This window comes from Alligator mississippiensis, chromosome 2, assembly GCF_030867095.1.
Source record: "Alligator mississippiensis isolate rAllMis1 chromosome 2, rAllMis1, whole genome shotgun sequence".
In the NCBI taxonomy this organism is placed as follows: domain Eukaryota; kingdom Metazoa; phylum Chordata; order Crocodylia; family Alligatoridae; genus Alligator; species Alligator mississippiensis.
In genome coordinates this window covers 274,927,774-274,950,544 of record NC_081825.1, presented here as the reverse complement: position 1 = coordinate 274,950,544, position 22,771 = coordinate 274,927,774, and the positions used below count along the sequence as shown (strand labels likewise).

Sequence of the window (22,771 nt, the reverse complement as noted above, 5' to 3'; positions counted from 1 at the left end):
TCTTTAGTGATGACCACCATAGAAAAGCCCATGAGGAAATGAATAATTAGTAACAGTATGAGTAACATTATGCTGTAGGGAAGGCATAGTACCATATATTGAACAATGATTTTCATCAGTGACTTGGACGAGGGAGTCAAATGTACTCTGTCCAAGTTTGCAGATGACACAAAGCTATGGGGAGAAGTGGACATGCCGGAGGGCAGGGAACAGCTGCAGGCAGACCTGGATAGGTTGGACAAGTGGGCAGAAAACAACAGGATGCAGTTCAACAAGGAGAAATGCAAAGTGCTGCACCTAGGGAGGAAAAACGTCCAGCACACCTACAGCCTAGGGAATGGCCTGCTGGGTGGCACAGAGGTGGAAAGGGATCTTGGAGTCCTAGTGGACTCCAAGATGAACATGAGCCGGCAGTGTGACGAAGCCATCAGAAAAGCCAATGGCACTTTATCGTGCATCAGCAGATGCATGACGAATAGGTCCAAGGAGGTGATGCTTCCCCTCTATCGGGCACTGGTCAGACCACAGTTGGAGTACTGCGTGCAATTCTGGGCGCCACACTTCAAGAAGGATGCGGATAACCTGGAGAGGGTCCAGAGAAGGGCAGCTCGTATGGTCAAGGGCCTGCAGACCAAGCCCTATGAGGAGAGACTAGAGAAACTGGACCTTTTCAGCCTCTGCAAGAGAAGGTTGAGAGGCGACCTTGTGGCTGCCTTTAAGTTCATCACAGGGGCACAGAAGGGAATTGGTGAGTATTTATTCACCAAGGCGCCCCCGGGGGTTACAAGAAATAATGGCCACAAGCTAGCAGAGAGCAGATTTAGATTGGACATTAGGAAGAACTTCTTCACAGTTCGAGTGGCCAAGGTCTGGAACGGGCTCCCAAGGGAGGTGGTGCTCTCCCCTACCCTGGGGGTCTTCAAGAGGAGGTTAGATGAGTATCTAGCTGGGGTGATCTAGACCCAGCACGCTTTCCTGCTTATGCAGGGGGTCGGACTCGATGATCTATTGAGGTCCCTTCCGACCCTAACATCTATGAATCTATGAGAAAACAAAATGTTGCTATGTATTTACGTAAGTACCATTCAACCTATATATCTTAAATATTTTAATATTCTACCTGCTTTATCATTTATCTAATTTTTGTTGTTAGCCACCCTAAGCCTTTTATGGGGAGGGTAGCATATATGCCTAATAAATACATAATAATAAAGCATATGAAAAAGTGGGCTGAACTAAAGTTGCAGAGGGACAACCTTAGTTTTCTCTTTTACAAACTGTTAAGAATTTAGCTTTGCCACCAACATAATGTCCTTTTTGTCTAGTTTTTGTGTATTACATTTTAACCAGCAAAGATGAGCTCTTTCCATGGCGTTTCATACAAATGTTTTTTGCTCTTGCATTACTATTACTGTTGCTACTTACCCACAGTATTTAGTCTCTTGCCAATGTTTGTCTTTTGCTTATCCTGAAATATATAGTTGGTAAATTGTTTTAAACAAAAGAACAAAAAAACAAGCATGCATTGTATTCATGCTTTGAACACATTGAGCATCTATTATTTTTTCTTCCACAGAGCCACTTCTTCAATGGCAACTGGGTGAACCAGTATCCCCTGATGAAATTAGTTCTCTAATACCTTATGTACGAGGTATCAAATTGTCAAAACGCACTTGTGCCAATGATGTGGCATTACTTGCTCTCGTATGTAATGGTACAGTTGAAGGTATGTTATATATCTATGTGTGTGCATATATGCACTGTAATGTCAACAAAGTGTAAGGCAATGAATGTCAGATAAAATAGTGGGTATATGCTGGATAGAATAGTGTGGGTTCTAAACTAGATGTAACTTCTGTTACCTTCTGTAACCAGCTGCATGAATGATGCATGCCCCCGGTGGCTGGGGGGGCACGGCAGTGGCGGGAGCACATTAGCGGTAAGTGGGAGCTTCTGCAGATGCCACCGGTGGTGGCGGGGGGCTGGCAAGCGGCGGCTACCCACAGGTGCTGCCAATAGTGTCAGTAGCGCCTTTTTGTAGGGGGTGCACCGCCACACTCAGGGGGTGCACGTGCACCTCCTATACATCACCCCTGACCAGCTATATTATCCTCTCAAGTGTGCCTACTCAGTGAAGCTATCCAGCTCTCAGCAATCCTAGTATGTGCTTGTCTAATGTGTTTTTAAAATCTTAGGGAACAACCCTCATGCACTACTACAAGGCATAATGCCCCAAAACATCAAAAAATACCCTTTAACTTGTCACGATTTAATACATTTTCAAATAAGCACCTTTCTGCTTTCTCCCAAACTGCTGATCATGTTTGGAAAGAGCTTTCTAAACTGTTTCATTATTTTCCTTCCAATTCCTCTATAAAACTCTCGCTTGCAGTGGTACTTATAAAAAACTTAGTAGCTACCTTTCTTAACCATGCCAATCAGTATTGTTTGGTTGTTTCCACAGAATGTCCTATGTGCATCAATCTGTTGTTTCTTATTATACTGATAGTACAGAGGTGAATAACATATTGTGGCATAAAAGGAGGCAGGGTTTTACCCATTCAATTATGAGAGGCAGAGATTGTACTTTTGTGTGACTAAAATCCAAGCGGTCCCTGTGACAGGACCCGCAGCGCAGGGGTGCCCTTGGTGGACACATGACTCCTGCTCCCTCTGACCTCTTGGGGTGCCCTTTCTAGTTTTCTGCTGCCATACCTTGATGTTGCTCAAAGGGTTTGGGAGGCTTCCCCAAGAGCCCAGAGAGGATCCAGTCCATTGCAAGCTTGCCACTTAAACAATCAGTTAGAGCCCTTCTGGCCCTATTGACGTTCCAGGACACGAAATACTTTGTGTGCTGTTTGTGGCCTCCACCACCCCTATAACCATGCCCATGACTCCCAGATGTCACTCCAGATTTTCTCACATCAGCTTGTACAGGATTCAGCCCTCTTGGCCTTGGCCCACCAGTTACTGTAGCTGTGGGCTCCTAAGCCTAGGCCCACTTGCACTGGCTTGGCTCCCCAGTCTAAGCCCTATCATCAGCCACCACCTGGCCCTTGTCACTTCCTCAGGGCTCAAGCCCTAGCCTCATTCAGCCTGAGGCTGCCTGCACCCACTCTCTGGATCAAATTTTAAGCCCCTTTTTTAGCTTCCGCTTGTCCCTGTCCCTTAGCTCGAGCCCCCGCCCCTGGCAGAGTCCAACTCTGGCATGCCCCTCTGGCACTCCTGTGTTGCCTTCTAACCTCCCCTGATGGCCACTATGGGCACATCCACACATGCAAGCACATGCTCTTGCAGCAGCTCAAATTGAAGTGGTGCAAATTTGAGACGGGGCTTGTTGCCTCAGTGCACGTGCCCAGACATGCACTTTGATGTGGGGCAAATTGTACCACTTGGGGCAAAATAACCCTGCCTGGCTCCTCCTGGATCTGCAGCCAGAAGGAGCTAGAGCCCAGGGCCAGCACCTGTGATGTCCCCAGCACTATAAAAAGCTGCCCTGTCCTGACCCCGTCAGTACAAAAAGCTGCCCTCTCAAGTAGCTCAGGGCTACTCACTCTCAGGAGCTTCTGGGGCCTAGCCAATTGGTACCTGTAGATCCTACCCCTTGTGCCTGCTGGACTGCTGAAGCAGCCCTAAGAGTTTCCTGCACATTTTGCCCACTGCAGCAGTCTGGCAGTGGGGGCTGCTGCCTGGTTGTGACCTGCTGTGCACCTGCTAGACCCAGATGGGGACTGCTCAGCCAGTAGAGGCAGCGGGGGGCAGCAGGGCCTGGGCTGGTGCTGCTGTGGCTATCACCCAGCCCCGTGCTTTGCGGTGGAGGGGGGGGGCCCAGTGACCCTGACAGCGGCTGCTAGTGCTGGTTAATGTTGGGGGGAGGGGGTTGGGATTTTTAATCTGTAGGATGCTGGGCCCAGAGGGACAGTGATCAGGGGGCTCAGGAGGCTGGGGGGCCAGGCAGGGCAGTGATGGGGCGCTCAGGGGACTGAGGAGGAATGGAGCTGGGTGGGGCAGCCATGGGGGCGTTCGGGGGCAGGTGGGGGGTGGCGCCAGGTAGGGCAGGGATTGGGGGGACTGGGGGAGTGGGCAGGGCTGGGTGGGGGTTTGAGACGCTGCAAACTGCACGTGCACGCTTATCTGGACATGCCCTACCAGTCCTCCAGTTGTAAACTTAACTATAACAAAAGTATAAGCAACTGCTTTTGAACAAAACAAATCCTCCCCCATTCCAGGTAAAAGACATGTTGCCAGCCTTCCTTCCCTTTGGAGCTCTCAGGGCAGTTTGGTGCCTGCCAGGGTGTCTCCTGCTTCCTCTTGAGAGCTGCATCTCCTACAATACACCAGGCCAAACTGCCCACCTTCCTCCAGGCACTGGGCTTTATGCCCCAGATGCCTTTTGCCTCATGGGCAGCCTGCCCCTCCAAGCTGCAGCTTATCTCTCCTGTTTGCAGTCCTCTGGATGCTTGGAAATCTGCACTATTCATCCAGCTTATCACTTTGCAGCTTGCCTGGCCCAGCAGCCTGCCTCCACAACCAGGCTAGCCCGCTGTGCCTTCCCCTGTAACAGGGGCCCTTGGCTACATGTTACAGTCCTCTATCCCAGTCCCTGAACTGCTAGATCCTGCTTCAGGATATATGCCATTCTTTATCTGGTTCAAAATATAATTCCTCTCATAGGACAATATTATACATTTTATTATTATTATATATTTCAACTACCTCATATTTTTTAGAAAGATATCTGACCTTTTGAGTGTCATGTTAGCCCTGATAAATGCCATATTTAGAAATGTAGTGTTCTATTCCCTTGTATAATACTATGAAATTGGCTTTAGTAAGCCAGACAGACTAGGTTTGAGAGGTATAAAAAAGTTAAGGCTCCCACCTAATGGCAGATAAAGGAATTGCAAAGCATTAAAGCAAATAAAAACTTAACAATATTCTCACGCCAAAATATGGATATAGTTAGTAGGACTGTGCGAAGCTTCAGTCCCTGGTTCGATTTGGCAGAGATTTGGCCTGATTCAGTGGTTGACTCTCCAAATCTGAATTGAATCAGAGGACCCTTTAATCTCTCCGAATCAAATCAAATTGATTTGGAGAGATTCAGACATAGAGACAGCTTTAAATGATTTTTCTACCTACCTCTAGGTAGCAGGGGTTTGTGAATGCTGTGATGCTGGGGTACATGGAGTGTCCCACAGAAGGGTGGGGGGCTCCCCTGTGTGCTCAGCAGCAGACCAGGAAGTGGACCAAAAGCACTCCCAGTTCACTTCCAGATCCACCAGGGAGCACTCAGGGGGGTCCCCCAACACCCTCCAGCTTGGTGACTGGTGCCTCCTGGGCAGGCATCTGGTGTCCTCCTGTGGCTGATCACCAGGAGGGGGGGGGGGGGGGTGACGGGGGGAGTGCTCCCTGGCAGACCCAGAAGTGGACCAGAAGTACTTCTAGTCTGCTTCTGGGTTTCCCGCTGAGTACGTGGAGGGCCCCCCTGCACTCCTATGGGACACAGCATCACAGCAATCATGAGCAGCGCTGGTACCTCAAGGTATGTAGAAAAAACTTTTAAAGTTCTGTCTATGTCCAAATCACTGATTTTCTAAATCAGCATCAAATCTTCAGATTCAGCCGAATCAAATCGGGGACAGTGGTCTGAATCAACTAATCGAATCACTGTCCCTGATTCAAGCCAAATCTGAATCAAATAGGGCCTGCTTCACACACCCCTAATAGTCAGTGACTTTTTTATTGTTTAGTCCTATCTATTGGAAAAACAGATATTAGGCTGAATCTGAAGCCAATACGATCTATCACATACTACAGTAAAAGCTCTGTTATCTGGCATCCCCTGGGAATGGGGGATGCCAGTTAATCAAATATGCCTGTTAATCAAATGTGCACTGTCTGGTGCATTCCCCGGCGTCAGTGTGCCGGGGGACAGGGAGTGGGGACCCGCACAGGCTGCTTTGCCCTGGGCCATGGGCTGAAGAAGTGACAAGAAGAACACAGCTTGTGGCGGTGAAACTGGAAGTCCCCCTTGGATGCCAGTCAGTAGAGCTTTCCGGCTAATAAAGTGCTGGTTAGCACAGCTTTTGCTGCATCACAGAAAGATCACCCAAACCAGCAGTGTTAATCCAGCGAAGAATGGGTAAACTGATTTTATTTTATTCAGTATTTACTAAGCACAGCAGGTGCCAACAGTGCTTTATAGATATAGAACCATAGGGGCTATCCTTTTTCTGGCAATGATGCCACAAATTAATTGGAACCCTCACCAAGTGCCACTCTGATCCCCTGCCCCTGCCCTAACTGCTGATCTGCTTTCTGTTTCCTGCTGTGTGCTCCCTGCTTGATCTGCTGCTCTTCTTTCTACGTCCTGCTCTATCTGCCACTGTGTTGCCTGTCCCTTCTCCAGTCTGCCCCATGCAACACAAAGAAGCCTATGCCAGTCATAGCACCTATACCACAGATTTGCAGTCCTTGATATAGAAGAAGATTAATTTGAAGTCAGTGGACCTTTTTCCTGAGTAGGAAGCATAGAATTTGTCTGCTGCCAAAAGATATTTTTCCAGAACAGGCTTGACTTGGATTGCTAGAAATCTGTCTTAAGCAATAGTTTTCTTCTATATTCTACCTAAAACTTGTTTGGTTGTTTTCATTTGTAGGAATATATTTAGGAATTACTGATTCTGGATTTACATTCCGAGATACCAAGTGGTACAATTTGACAGACAGACTGTGTAGTCTCATGGATGATGGTAATTCCTTGTTTTTCTCACTGATTTAACAGAGCTTTCTTGGTAGGTGGGCTGGTACACTAATTAATCTTTCGTGTGAGAGATTCAGCACTTAGAACTTGTGGGTGCAGACAGAAGTTACATTTGTCACATGATTGGCACTTTGAAAGTTCTCTATAGCCGTACTGTGACACACAGCCATAGCTGCAGAGTGCTTTTAAAGTGGCCAATCATGCAACAAATTAACGATCATCAAATGAGGGATCAGATGAAGGCATTCCACTTTGGAGCACCTTAGGGAATTTGTATACCCTACGATTAATTTGTGGCATGGGGCTGAGAAGGGAGGAGGAAAGGAAACAAGCTGCCGGCTGGGGTTTTCCAGGCCTGAGCTATGTGGGAGCTCCCCCACCAGCCCCTTCCCTCCAGCTCAGGCTGGAAAAACCCCAACTGACAGCTCATTCCCCTTCCCCTTTCCCTTCCCTTCCTGCAGACAGCCCCAGAGCTGGAGGGAGGGGGAGGTGGGGCTAGGGGAGAGAGGCTGCCAGCAGGCTCCTTGAGTTCCTGCAGGCAGGCTCAATCTCCACCTCCCTCCTTCACCGAATGTCTGTTGGGTCAGCAGAGGTGCTCTAACTCATGGCACTTTGAGTTAGTGGGGGCCTGCATGTCTGTCAGCACCCTGTGTGGACAAAACTACAGTACTGGGGCTCCTTGCCCTATTTCTGCTCACCTTTTCTGTCTGAGAGCAAAAGAGATCATTTTGAAACACATCCAAACATAGCATTATATAAATGTAATGGTTAATAATTAAAACAGTGCTTGTGAAATAATACAGAGCTTGAATTGTGCATGCAGATGGAAGGGGCACTCTAATCAGTGGCAAGCAGTAGAACATCAATTGAATCCAGCCTTGGTCCTTTGCTTGACTTCTTCCTTAATCCAGACACAAGAAAAAGTAAATATTGTAGGTGCTACCTTAAACCCAGACAAAGGGGTGAGAAGAGGAGAGGAAGATAACAGAATTTCCATAGCAGTCTACACCAGCCAATTTGGCGAAAAGTGCTCTGGAAAGTTTCTGTCTTTTATTTCAGAGGTTTCAAACATACTATGATTGGGCCTGTGGGTCTCCAACTGATTGTGTGGTGCTGGTCCCCTGTGCCACATGCAGTGCACATGACCAGTCCAGCCCCACACACTACATACAGAACATGCCAGCTCTGGAGCTTGCTGTGCACATGACACAGGAGTGACACAGGGCTTGTGCTACATGTGGCATGTGGGCTGGACCCAGCCTGCACACAGCACAAAAAGTCAGTTTGGAGAGCAGGCTGCGTGCAGCCCCACACCGGACCGGCCCTACATGCTGGCTGTGGCACGCATGGACAGCCTGGGACCTGATCCAGAGTGGCCTGGAGCCAAGATACAGGGATGAGCCAGCAGGGCATTGCATGCAGCCTGTACCCTGAACCAACCCCAGCCCGCGTGCCACATGAATAACAAGCTCTGGTGTGGGGCCAGCATGTGCAGTGCACAGGCTGGACCCAGCACCATGGGTGCTACTCGCAGCACAGGAGGCCCACATACCTGACCAGTGACCCTTATCTGGCCCATGAAGCTGAATGAGTTTGACACCTCTGCTTTACTGGAACATGATGAGCTGGCTCAGTCTGCTAGAGTCCTAGAGTCAGTGGGTAACCTGAAAAGCAAAAGGAATCATCAGCTCTTATGGGAAGAAAGGGAGATTTTTCTGAAGCTAACTTGAATTAGGAAGACTTGATTCTGCATTTTCTACCCCTTTACCATTATTATCTGGTTTAAGCTAGAGAGATTTTAAAGGGCATTAGTGTTAAGGATGTATGCTAAATCTAGAAAGACAGCAAGCATTCATAATGTAATTCATAAATGTTCTGATTGTCTGAGTGACCTTATGATTTGTCTGCAGACTCTTATCTGGGAAGATGCATGATTGAATAAAGCAAATAAATAAGATAGTGACTATTCATACTGCTGTTTTTTCTCCCCCATAAGATTGTGTTGGCCTTTCACTTGTAAATATACTTTTAACAAATAATAATTTAATAATCCTCACGACCTTGGGCCTCTTCATCAGTCAAGATCTGCGCTATCCAACTGGATCTCCTTTAAAGGTATGTTAGTTTTCTCATTAGGTAAGGTACTGTTAGAGTGGCTTTTTAACTCAGATTTGCAAAACATAAGCCAAAAATTAAAAATAAATGTAGTTTTTTTTCTGGGGAGGTTATCATAGAAGGGGATAACAATCAGGTTTTTTTCTTTGTATGACAAGCATTTTTTCATGCTTTTAATAGAAGATCATGCAATTAGGTAGATAACAACAGAAGACACAAAAAATGGAATGTTAGAGTTGGAAATAAGGAAATACTGTCTCATGACATAAAATTAATATATAAAGTAACCTTCCTGTAAAAGTGTATTGTGAAGAGTATAGAGAATATAGCAAGTCAATGTATGTCTACACGATATAAGGCAGTACTGTGCAGAGATATTAAAGAGAGCTTTGCTGACACTAGCTCTTAAATGCATACCTATATTTGAATGATACTGCACCCATGTTAAGCATCTCTGCTTCCCACAACAAACTTTATATGGTCAATTCCTGTTACTCGCAGAGCCTTTCTTCTAACACAATTAAATAAATTAACTATATGCTAGTAAGCAAAATGGAAAAAAAAATACACATTTTGTTAGATCTTAAATACTCACTGCCATAAAAAATGGTAGCAGTTTCTATTCAATCATATCTTATGCTGTTTTACCTGTACACTTGACCATGTATATGTGCATAACACAACGAAGAGCCTTCATGTAACCAATCAGTTGTTTCATACCTAAACTGTACTCAAAAAGGAATCATTGATAGTTCAATGTCTAATTGGGAGTAGGTATTGAGTAGGGTTCTCTAGGAGTCTGTTTTGAGCCTGGTACTGTTCAAAATTTTTAGTAATGATTATAAAGATTTGATTAAATACACATTTAGCAAATTTACAGATGAGGTCAAGTTGGATGGAGTTGCAGGCATTTGACCTTGATATGGACAAATTAGGAAGAGTCCAGAAGAGAAACAAGAACAATGAGAGGTCTATGAAGTATAACTTATGAGGACAGGTTGGAAGAACTAGCATTGTTTAGTCTAGAAAAGAAAAGGCTAAGATGTGGGGAGAGGAAGTGGGGATTTGATAAGTCTTCAAATACCTTGAAGCATGACTATAAACAGGATGATGATTAACTATTCTTTGTGGCCCCAGGATACAGAACAAGGAGTAATATTCTTAAATTGTAGCAACAGAAATTAAGGTTGGATATTAGGAAGAACTTTCTCACTATGAGGATCGTTAGTCATTGGAACTGATTACCTAGAAAGCTTGTGGGATCTCCAACTTTAGAATTTTTTAACAGCAGATTAGACAAACACTTTTCTGGGATAGTTTAGACAGGAATGATTTTGCTTTAAGCAGGAGGTTGGACTAGATGATCGCCTGAGATCCCTTCCAGCCATACTTTTCTATGATCTTCTTAGATGTGCTGCTGAATGAATTATATGACATGGCAGTTAATGACAGGAAACACATTACATATGCCTCAAAAAAGGAAATGGTTTGTGCCATGTAAACAGTATGTACTTGCCTACCACACACACCTTCTCTGAAAAAGGCAGCTACCTCAAAAGCGAGGTGTGTGTCTTAAGTGAGGAAACTGATTTTCCAGCTCCATGCTAAGGGCTCAACTTTCATGCCCCACTGCAACCCCCGCTCATCATCATTGCTAACACATGTGGCAAGCAAGGATTTGGAGTGGCTAATTCAACAGCAGTGATGAGCAGGGACTGCAAGGTGGTTGAGGGGCTCAAGAGGGCAGCACCTATACACAGAGCATGAATGGCTCATTCTAGAATGTGTTTTACTAAGGGTGGGTGGCAGTGGGGGATTGCTTGACCATTAGTGATACACAAACTGGATCAGGTGGAACTAGGGGATTGGCAGGCTGTTCTTAAAACATAGACTAGATCAGGCCCTTGCAGGACAGATCCAGTTCCCTTCTTGGGCCAGATTTGGCCCACGGATTATAGGTTGCTGACCCCTGACTTAGTGCTGCTTTATTTTGCAAAGTGCTGAACATTCTGGCCTTGATCCAGCAAAGCATACAGGTAGCTCCTTTGAAGTCAAGGATTTTAACCCCTTAGTTACAGGATCAATTCATTTGATCTTTCTCACATTCAGACATTTATCAAGTCATGTGTTTCATTATATCTCTGATTCATTTCAGTGGATTAATTTCTGAAATCATGTTTGGACTTTAATACCACAGTCATGGTAAAGATTTGGCCTGATGTAGTTCCTATTTTATTCTGGTTTTAGAATTTAATGTATGTGTTAGCTGACATCATTTACAGTGGAGCAACCTCCCAGAGTGTTGAGGGAGCTAGCAGGGGTTATTGCAAGGCCCTTGGCATGGCTTTACGAGAGCTCATGGTGCTCAGGCCAGGTGCCAGATGATTGGAAGATAGCCAATGTGGTTCCCATCCTTAAAAAAGGGAGGAGGGAGGACCCGGGCAACTATAGGCCCGTCAGTCTTACCTCAATCCTGGGGAAACTCTTTGAGAAGATCATCAAGGAGCACATCTGTGATGGGCCGGCATCAGAGAAGATGCTCAAGGGCAACCAGCATGGTTTCATTAGGGGCAGGTCATGTCAGACCAACCTGATTGCCTTTTACGATCAGGTCACAAAAGCATTGGATGCAGGTGTCGCTGTGGATGTAGACTTTCTGGACTTCAGCAAGGCCTTTGACACTGTCGACCACCCCATCCTCATTAAAAAACTAGGCGACTGTGGCATTGATGCCTACACAGTCAGATGGATTGTGAATTGGCTGAAGGGTTGTACTCACAGGGTGGTGGTGGACGGGTCATATTCGACCTGGGGGGAAGTGGGCAGCGGAGTCCCCCAGGGCTCGGTCCTTGGGCACACACTGTTCAATTTCTTTATCAGCAATTTGGATGATGGGATGAAAAGCAACCTGTTTAAATTTGCTAATGATACCAAAATTTGGGCTGAGGTGGGCATGCTAGTAGGGTGGGAAAGACTGCAGCAAGACCTGGATAGGTTGCAGGGGTGGGCTAACAAAAACAGGATGCGTTTCAATACTGACAAGTGCAGGGTGCTGCACTTGGGCAGTAGTAACCAGCAGCACACTTATAAGATGGGAAACTCCCTTCTTGAGAGCACGGAGGCAGAAAGGGATCTTGGAGTCATTATTGACTCCAAGCTGAACATGGGCCCACAATGCGAGGTCACGGTCGGCAGGGATAACCAGACCTTATCGTGCATCCACAGGTGCATCTCAAGTAGGGCCAAGGAGGTGATCCTCCCCCTCTACGCGACACTGGTCAGGCCGCAGCTGGAGTACTGTGTCCAGTTCTGGGCACCCCACTTCAAGAGGGATGTGTACAACATTGAGAGGGTCCAGAGGAGGGCCACCCGCATGATCCGGGGCAGCAGGGCAGACCCTACAATGAGAGGCTACGGGACCTGAACCTGTTCAGCCTTCACAAGAGAAGGCTGAGGGGGGACCTTGTGACCGTCTATAAACTGACTAGGGGGGACCAGAAGGGTTTGGGGGAGACCTTGTTTCCCCTAGCGCCCCCTGGGATAACAAGAAATAACGGCCACAAGTTGTTGGAGAGTAGGCTTAGATTGGACATCTGTAAGAACTACTTCACAGTTAGGGCGGCTAGGATCTGGAACCAACTTCCAAGGGAAGTGGTGCTGGCTCCTACCCTGGAGGTCTTTAAGAAGAGGCTTGATGCCTACCTGGCTGGGGTCATTTGAGCCCAGTTTTCCTCCTGCCCAGGCAGGGGGTCGGACTTGAAGATCTACAAGGTCCCTTCCGACTCTATTTCTATGATTCTATGAAATTATTAGTATTTAGGTGTAACTGCAAGCAGAACATGATTCCATGTGCCTCTGTGTACCTACAGAAATAATCTAAATGAATTTTGCCTAATGCAGCTGGTATACAGTCCCATTACGGGGAATGCCTTACTGCACTTGATGTTGGCTATGGGGGATGACCTGGTAGGAGAGCTACAGATTCATGGTCACCTTGTGGATAGTGACCACCAATCAGTCAAATTCACCATACAGCACAGGGTAGGTAAGATAACTAGTAGGGTGGAAGTGCTTCACTTTAGGAAGGATAACTTCAGTATGCTTAGGAGTCTAGTCAATGACACACTATAGGATAGCAAGATGGGAGTCCAGGGAGGGTGGCCGTTCCTAAAGGAAGCAATCCTTCGGGTGCTAAGGGAGATGATCCCACTACAAGGGAAAAGAGGGAAGGGAGTCAAAAAACTTCCTTGGCTAAACATAGAAATCCAGGGGAGCCTAAGGGCAAAAAGAAGGCATATAGGCGGTGAAAGCAGGGGGAAGCTACCAAGGTGGAGTATACCTACTTGGCCCACACTTGCAGGGAGGCAGTTAGAAAGGCCAAAGCAACTACAGAGCTGAGGCTGGCAACACAAATTAAAGACAACAAGAAAGTATTTTTTTTAGGTATGTAGGGAGTAAAAGGAAGGTGCAGGGCAGCATAGGACCCCTAGTGAACAAGAAGGTGCAATTAGTGACAGACAGGGGGGAAAAGGATGAGCTATTCAATGAGTTTTTTTTGCCTCAGTGTTACTGAATAGGACTCAAGATAAGTCTTCTAATGGGTTCTTAGATGGGCATCAGTGGGACACCAGCCCACCAACTACTGATGCTGACTTGGTGCAGAATCAGTTGGATGGACTGGATGTGTTCAAGTCAGCAGGCCCAGATGAGCTGCATCTGAGAGTATTGAAGGAATTAGCTGGTGTCATAGCAGAATCACTGGCATGGCTGTTTGAGCGCTTGTGGCACTTGGGTCAGGTCCCGGAGGATTGGAAAAGGGCCAATGTGGTCCCTATTTTCAAGAAGGGGAGGAACGATGATCAGAGTAATTATAGGCCAGTCAGTCTCACCTCCATCCTTGGAAAGGTCTTTGAAAAGATTATGAAGGACCATATCTGTGGGAGTCTAGTGGAAAAAATAATGTAGCAGGCAGATTATGCCTGACCAACCTGGTTTTGTTTTATGAGAGGGTCAAAAAACGCTTAGATGCAGGAGTAGAGGTGGATGTCGTTTTCTTGGATTTTAGCAAGGCCTTTGATGTGGTAACTCATCCCATTCTCATAAATAAATTAAGAAGCTGTGACATAGATGTTTACAGAGTCCGGTGGGTGGCAAATTGGCTTAATGGTTGCACCCAGAGAATGGTAGTAGATGGGTCAGTATCAACCTTGAAGGATGTGGGTAGTGGGGTCCCGCAGGGTTCAGTCCTTGGACCTGTACTCTTCAATATCTTCATCAGTGACTTGGATGTGAGAGTGAAGTGTACTCTGTCCAAGTTTGTGGATGATACTAAATTGGGGGGTTAATTGCACACTCCGGAGGGTAGGGAACAATTGCAGGCAGACCTGGACAGGTTAGAAAAGTAGGCAGTACACAATAGGATGCAGCACAACAAAGACAAATACAAAGTGCTGCACCTAGGGCACAAAAATATCCAGCACATCTACTGGATAGGAAGTGACCTTCTCAGCAGCACAAAAGTGGAAAGGGATCTCAGAGTCATAGTGGACTCCAAGATGAACATGAGTCATCAGTTTGACGAAATCATCAGCAAAGCTAACCGCACTTTAGCATGCATCAACAGATGCATGACAAATAGAACCAAGGAGGTGATACTTCCCCTCTATGCAGCATTGGTCAGACCGCAGTTGGAGTACTGCATCCAGTTTTGGGTGCTGCACTTAAAGAAGGATGTTGATAGACTCGAGAGGAGGGCCACTCATATGGTTAGGGGCTTACAGGACAAGCCCTATGAGGAAAGCCTGACGGACCTGGACCTCTGTAAGAGAAGGCTGAGAGGTGATCTTGTGGCTGCCTACAAATTCATTAGGGGAATGCAGCAAGGGATCGGAGATGCTCTGTTCACCAGGGCGCCTCTTGTGGTAACAAGAAACAAAGGTCACAAACTGACAGAAAGCAGATATAAGCTAGATATCAGGAAAAACTTCTTCATGGTAAGAGTGGCCAAAATTTGGAATGGACTTCCAAGGGAGGTGGTGCTCTCCCCTACCTTGGGGATCTTTAAGAGAAGGCTGGATAGGCATCTGGCTGGGGTCATCTGACTGCAGCACTCTTTCCTGCCTAGGCAGGGGATCGGGCTCAATGATCTGTTGAGGTCCCTTCCGACCCTAGCATCTATCTATGAATTCAGGCAGAATAAAATTGACCTGTCTGCTACAGAAATGGTTATATAATTAAAAATACTTCCTAATTATAATTGTAATATTTTTTTAATGTTGTATTTCCCCATGACTCCCAGTTCCTCATGGAATCTGCCTCTCTCTCTACCTCTTGCAACCAGTTACTCCTTAACAATTCTTCTTCCCTACCTGTTCCCATTCCCAATCTACTCCCTAAGTTCCTCATCTAATTTTAGTATACCTGACCACTAGTTCTAAATCTCCTAAATGACAAGTCCTGTCACATTTGTATCTCTTTCTGTCTTCACTCCCCACAAATTGTTCTTGATCCTAATTTCCTGCCAAGCCTGCTCTAGTATCCTGTCCTCCTTGTTTGTCCTGTGTCTACTCTGCAACTACTGGCTATCATGTACAGTCAACCTCTCCCCTGCCAGTCTCAGAACCAAATAAACTTCCCCAGATTTCCTTGTGGTTCCCTTCCTCATTCAAACCAGGCAGTCACCTCCTCTTCATTGAACTGGAGCTGAATTGGAGGAAGGGGAACCACTGTGAGCACAAATCAGTTGAAGTAATAGCAGGGCTAGGGACAGACATTACAAATAAACTGGTTTAAATCTGTAACAGAAGAGACATTCAGTGCACATAAACCAGTTTCAAAGTGGCTGAAACTGATTTGAGATAAACCTGGTTGAATGTAGCATCAGACTCAGCTGATTTGGCTCAAATTAGTTTATGCAATGTCTGTCCCAGACTCCTTGCCCTGCATCCCAGCATGCTGTCTGGGCTGGAAGGGGCTCTCTGCTCCAGCCCAGCCAGGCTGCCCCCCCCCACACACACACACACACTCTGCTCCCCAGCCTGAGCAGGGGCAGGCAGGGGCGGGGGTCTGGCCAGAGAGGGGTTTAATTCCCCCCTCCCTGTGCCACCGGCAGGGACTAGAGCTGCCTGAGGCAGAGTGGGGGGAGGGGCAGGGATTGGGGTTATTCCTCCTCCCTCCGGTCTCCATTGAGGGGACAGCTGGGGACCTACTCTGTGCAGGGAACAAGTGCTGTGGAGATGGCAGGCAGAGCCAGCTGCCAGTGGGGGTACAGGAGAAACTAACTGTCCTCCCCACCCCCTTCTGCCCCAGGGCCCAGTGCTGCAGCAGGAAGGGGGGAGCACCAAGCAGACCTGGCTCTGGTCCCTGCCAGTGGCACCGAAAGCAGGGAATTAAACCTCTCTCTGGCCAGTTCAGCCTGGGCTGGCCATGCCTCCCCCCAGCACAGCTTCCCTACAGCTGAGGGTGCACTCTAGTGCCCCCCGGCACCTGGCCTGAGCAACTGTAGGCATGTGCCTGCATTGCCTCAGTCCAGAGTGAATGTTTGTCCTATTACAAGCTGGTTCAGCCTAGGCAGGTTAAACTAACCTGCAAAGGTTGAATCGATTCAGCTCCAGCTTGTTGAATGTCTGTCCCTAGTCCAGAGGTGTACTGTCCAGGTTTTCATGCTACACAAGGTGCTGGAGCAGTAACCAGAGTTTTGCTGCTGGGAGGGTGGAGGGGTCACCTCTTCTTTTGCTGTCAACATGTGTGTCAAGCAACCATTTAAACCCTGATCTTCTATAGCAAAAAAAGGGCAATGACATTTCCCCCAACAGTAGCAAACCTCTTGCCACAGCTCCTGCACCATATGCCATCGTGGTCCAGGACACTGTGCACTACTACTACTACTCTGCCCTCCCTGCTACCAAAGCTGGAGCCACTGGTGGGAGGCACCCACCAGCTCCATTCTGGCACCCCCTCTTTGGCAGCATTCAATGCTTTTTCTCCAATTGTTACACTACAGGGTCACAGACCCAAACCCAAATGTGACATGGTTCACTGAAATGCTGACCTGAAATTACAGGAGAAATCCTTCTCAGCCTCAGGCTGAAGCAACCCAATGTGAACACATTTGTTAGGGTTTTCAACTGCTAAAATTAAAGTCTGTATTGATCATGTGCAAAGTACTGTTTTACCAAGACTTATAACATGGCCAGGTTTGCGGGGATTCTTGTAGGGTACATTCTTGGCACAAAGGAAATCCTTCTGCAAATATCAAGTCTCTGATAAAAACACGGAGCCATTAAAACACTTCAAGGAAAAGGTCATCGAAATCCTTTAGTATAGGCAAACACGGCTGCATCTACCTGAGATGCTGACTGCTCAGTTGCTACTGTGCAGTCATTTAGTACTTGTATAAACAAGTACTAATGTACTATTATACAAGTACTAAATAACTGCACGGTAACTGGAGTTACCATGCAGTAGTGTCGCCAAATGGCTTATTCATGACTCTGGCTGCACGGTAGCCTGAGACTACTGCACAGTAGCATTACATCATGCTTCCTGCCACATGATGCTACTGCTCAGTAGTCACAAGCTACTGCGCAGTCAGTGTCTCATGTAGACACAGCCAGAATGTATTTTCTCCTATCCCTGTTATCAAAAATAGCTGAACTATTTTGGTGGAAATTTCCAAAAAGTTCAGCCTGAGGCAGATATCCAGCATGGAAAATTTCAGACCAAATTGTTGCAGTTCAGCAATGTTTAGGTAACAATAAAGGGGATTACATTGGAAAATATCAGGAAATCTTAATAATAGGCAATGCTACTAGCCTTGAGCATGGGTTCCACGTGGCCTCTTTCTGAGATTACAAAGTACTCTTATAAAATATGTGGCTGACAGCAGTACACTTGCTTCTTCATATACTGTGCATACTTTTGTGCAAACTATTGTGCAATCTTTTACAAATATGCTTTGCAAGTAAAGGTTTGATTATCCTAAATCTATTAGAATTATTATAGAATTATTACTTATTGCTTTTTGTATTCTATTTTTATTTTCTTTTCCTAGTTTACAAAGCCAAGATTCTGTGGATTTGAATGGGTAAGAAACATAGGTTTTTGTGCTTGTTTTCAGTGTTCACGTTATAAAACCATTTTATACCAGTGAATACACATTAAAAAGTATTTGAATTTTTTTGGTTAAAACATGAGAGATGCTTAACAGTTTATAGAAATATTTTAAAGTTTGAATCCGCAGAGAGAATTCCAGGTAGGTACAATGAGATTTCTCAGGTGTGGATTTGGCTGTGATAGTACCAAAGAAAGTATCTTTTTCCATTATTTATAGAAAATATATATCTCCAGGAAATGTAATCATTTTACTAATTTATTTCCCTCCAATTTTCCTAGGATGATTATTTCAGTGCAGATACATGGTATAATGTCCAATGTTTAGCTAACCAAGGAAGTTATGAAGGTGAGAAGTTCAGACTTGAAAATGTTTAGTTTATGAAATGAGAAGGAGAAAAGTCAGAATCAAGCATGATTATGAATTGAGTTGTGTTCAGGTTACTTGCTTAACAATAGATTTTTCAAGGATTAAAGGTGTAAGACTTGCAAATCCTGCTGAATTACCAAGGAATTGGGGCACCAAACTCCCGTAGGTTCTTTGGGGTGTACTAGCCTTACTTACAGAGATTGTTTCATTTAGAGACAGATCCTGCCTCCCAGCAACATTCTTTCACTAGTGTACTGGTAAAAAAATGCAAAAAGCTGATGAAAAGCTACTGTTCTGATATATCAAGGACAGACAGTATAGAAGCTACATAAAATAGAAACCTGTGCCTCCTCAGTACTACACAGTACCACTCTGCAAGATAATGCAGAGAGTCTTTTGGGATGAGCAACATGTCTATAAACTATACATATCTACAGATCAGAACACCGTACCATGGACAGAAAGCAATCAGTAGTTACTATTACAACTCAGGATTGCTAACATAGCCAAACAGTGGCTACTGTGGAGCTTAACTCCAGGGTAAGGGTCAAGCTCTTCCCCAGCTACAATGAAAAGCCCATTTATTCAAAACTCAAAAATAAATCAATCATTTAAACCAAGATAATTAAACACAGGCTTAATGTATTTAAAACCTATATTTGTGTACATGTTTAACAAGAGGTCTCCTTACAAGCCTATCCTTTGCATGAGCACTAGTGTTAAAAGTTATTAGTTTTGCTGTATATATGTACTCGGGTGCAAATACCTATTTTAGATCTGCAGATTACAGTTAGCATTGGAAAAATCCTAATCGCATACTCTTTATTTAAAAGAAAAAATAAAACTCATAAACTGTTTTAGAATGGTATAAATGCATCTTTTAGCCTTAATTATCTTGTTAGGCTTGTTATAATTTCCCAGGCCTTTGGTTCCTTTTTCATTGTGAACCACTTTGTACAGGGGAGATAGGGAAGAGAACAAATAGATTAGGAAGTATGGAATGGAATACAGATATCTTTTTATAGAGTCCTTTCCCCTCCAAAACTCTAGAGCAAAAGAAAAGAAAGAGGTGTTTTAACACTGCTCCCAAGTACCCAAATGTCTTTTCAGTAGTAGTGAGGTTAGGAAAGCCATCAAGCAGATGAAGAATGACAAGGTATCTGAAGTTGATGGAAGTCCCACTGAAACATTCAAGCAGGGGAGCGAGAAACTCACATCACAGCTCCATGCCCTAGTTTTAAGGATTTGGAATGATGAGGAAATTCCAGGTGACTTCAGGGATGCCTTGATTGTGACAATCTTCAAGAAAGTAGACAGGTCTGACTGTGGAAACTACAGAGGGATCAATCACTTTGCTGTTCATCACAGGAAAGATCATTGCAAGAACGCTCCCGAACTGTCTCCCTCCACTTGCTGAAGAGCTTCTCCCAGAATCTCAGTGTGGGTTTAAGGCAGGGGTGGGCAAAATACAGCCTGCAGGCGGGATAAAGAGCAACACCCTTGCCATTTCTCATAACACAATCCCTCCTGTACAAAGTACAGCCATCTATACCTGTGGTCCAGTCATAGGTGGACTCCCACCAGGTTTCCATTATCCCTATGAGTTCATATTCATTTTCACTTAGCAAAAGGGCCAGTTCCTCCTATTTGTTCCCCATGCTCCTGGCATTTGTGTACAGGCAGCTAAACTTGCCATTGGAAGCCCTGGGCTTCCTTGTGCTCTTAGAAGAGTCCTGCCCTTGGACTGTGGTTGGAGTAAGTTCCCTTGTGTTACCTGACCTGCTGATTCTGTGGTTGTCACTTCCTGGGCTTGCACTGGTGATAGTCTGTCCATCCCCTGGTGATCTTAGTTTAAAGCCCTGTCGAGCAGGTCAGCCATCCTGGCTTCTTTCCCATCAGAGTGAGGTGGAGGCTGTCCCTTCCCAACAAACTGCTGCCTCTCTCTCTGAAGTGCAGACTGTGATCAAAGAAGCCAAAATCTTCATGATGGCACCAATGCCACAGTCTTCTGTTAACTTCTTTAATACATCTCTACCTCCTGTGCCTGTGACCCATAAATGGGAGGATCGAGGAGAAAACTACCTGTGCCCCCAACCATCTGAGCCCAGTCCCCAGAGTCCTGTAGTCACTCAACATGGCCAGGTTTGCTCTGAGCTGTGTCATTTGTCCCCACATGGATGAGGAGCATGGGGTAGTGGTCAGAGGGCCAGATGAGTTTAGGAATCCTCTCAGCTACACCCCAGATATGGGCCCCTGGGAAGCAGCAGACCTCATGGGCTCAGGCCCAGAGCCTGAGGAAGGGAGGACCAGAAAGTGTTTGCTGACTTCAATCTGCTCCTTTTCAATTCCATGGGCCCTCCTTCTTTGAGTAGTCACATGCTGCCACTTTTCCTCATTGCCCTTTGGCCCCTCCAGTAACAGTACCTTGTGACTCACCTGGGACTGGCTCTCAGTGGAGATACACAGGTGGAAGCCTGTCATGCTCCCAGGAGCTAAAAACTATTTACAGACCCTCCGGCAGGCCCCAACTCCCCAGTGTGGAGCCAGGAAGTAAGCAGAGACCGCGGTGGATAGGCAGGGCAGTGGTGGGAGGCAGCTGAGTAGAGCCAAAGAGGGTCATGTCCCCCCCCCCCCACACACACACACACTCCCCGGCCCCTACTTGGCCCAGCCCCCAAGGGAGCCATGTGAATAGAGAGAGCATGCAAACAGACATGCTCTGGGCCTCAACGCATGAGTTAGCATGGGAGTTCGTGCAGGAGGGGCATGAGGCTCTAGGCAGCGAGCCTGAAGAGAAGGGTCAGCACAGCAGTAGCCTGGACTACCACCTGTGCGATGGTGGGGACTCATCACACCCTGAAGATCCCCGCAACAGCTGGAGCCTCCCCTTCTGGTACCACTGAGGCCTCCACCCAGACGGAGCCCATGGTTCTGGCCTTCACTCAGATGGAGCCCCTGTTCCCAGCTGTGGGGGCTGCCTGGCTCGTATGCAGGCACCTGGGAACAGAAGCAATGATATCTCCCCTTGTGGAGTATGCTCCACAATAGAGTCTCTCGGGTGCCAAATAAGGGAGCTCCAGGCTGCAGTGCAGAGGCTGAATACCATCGGGGATGGCAAAGGGGAGATACTGCCAGGCTCTTCACCAGAAAAATGAAGAGGGCATAGGAAGGATGGCTGGCAGGACAAGGGTGGACAAGAGGAGCTACTGCGAAGTCCAGCCAGGGGACGCTTGGACAAAGGTCATCTCTGGCCCCAAGACGTGCTGTACCAGGGTCACCACCCCCCTGGAATTTCACAACAGATATGAACTCCTTGCAGCATCAGTAGAGCCAGCAGAGCCACCAGCTCCAGCACTTGAGGAAGGAAGGCAACCAGCAACCACCCCTAAGAAGAGACGCAGAGTGGTCATCGTGGGAGACTCTCTCTTAAGGGGGGCAGAGGGAGCCTTGAATAGAATGGCTGCCCACCTCAGGTGTGAATAGAGATTGGCAGGCTTGTGGTGGAGACAGAGGGTCAGGTGACCTAAGGAAAAGCTCATAAGCTCAGGACCTGGTCCAGAAGGGGCAATCTTACCATAGGAGCCAGTACTCCAGGGGAGATCCCACCTGGGCCACCTACAGAGAAAGGACTCTGTGCCTCAGAGGGGCAGAATAAACCCTGCACCAGGAACAGTGAGAGTTAAGTACCTCTAACTTCTGTATATGTGCTACTGTGGAGTGAAATTAACCCTGCCAGGAAAGCCTTGCTTTTTGGTGAACTTTATGTTTTGAGAGCAGATGCTTATGCTTTTGATCTATATTTAAGACAGAGGACCAGGGTGGCTGTAAGGGGCAGATTGGAGGCCACTGTGGTGCAGCAGGGGCACCCAGTTCAGAGCACCCCTAGGGCCTGGAGCCCACGGTGTTGAATACAGGCAGATGCCCAAATATGTTTCAGAAAGAGGACTTTGACATGTCAGAAAACTGGGTGTCGGGGGTATCTGGAGGAAGCAAGCCCTGCACCCACTGGAGACATGTCAAGGGGTTGAGTGGCCCAGGGGCTGAGGAAGGGAGAGCCTGGGATGGAGCTGGAACCCAAGAGTCTAGGGTCTTGGTACAGTGGACCTTGGACAGCAGGACCCAGCCAGAGTAGAAGTGAACTGAGGCCAGGAAGCTTGGACAAGGACCTACCCCAAACCTGCATCTGCCTCTGAGCAGCCTCCCTATGAAACTATAACCCCAAGATGTGAAAACCACAGGGGAGAAGGACCCTGAGCATCCAGAAGCAAGAGTGAGGAGGCAGGAACCCCTTGACAGGTCAGATCAGGACTTTGTTGTCCGACCACCCAACCCTTTTTGTTACACCTAATACAGATCCAAAATTTTCAAAAGTCCTCAGTATATTTTATACTGAACTGGCCCATACGGCT

General features: G+C 46.6%; 1 protein-coding gene across 1 annotated transcript in view; it reads left to right on the top strand.

Moving 5' to 3' along the window:
* Positions 1-22,771, top strand: part of CATSPERB (cation channel sperm associated auxiliary subunit beta) — a 122,041-nt gene that overhangs the window by 32,846 nt on the left and 66,424 nt on the right. Inside the window, exons 7-11 of the mRNA XM_059723176.1 lie at positions 1,577-1,726; positions 6,663-6,755; positions 8,763-8,881; positions 17,934-17,966; positions 18,275-18,341. Coding sequence (XP_059579159.1) covers positions 1,577-1,726; positions 6,663-6,755; positions 8,763-8,881; positions 17,934-17,966; positions 18,275-18,341 — 462 coding nt within the window. The remainder of the gene's footprint in view (positions 1-1,576; positions 1,727-6,662; positions 6,756-8,762; positions 8,882-17,933; positions 17,967-18,274; positions 18,342-22,771) is intronic.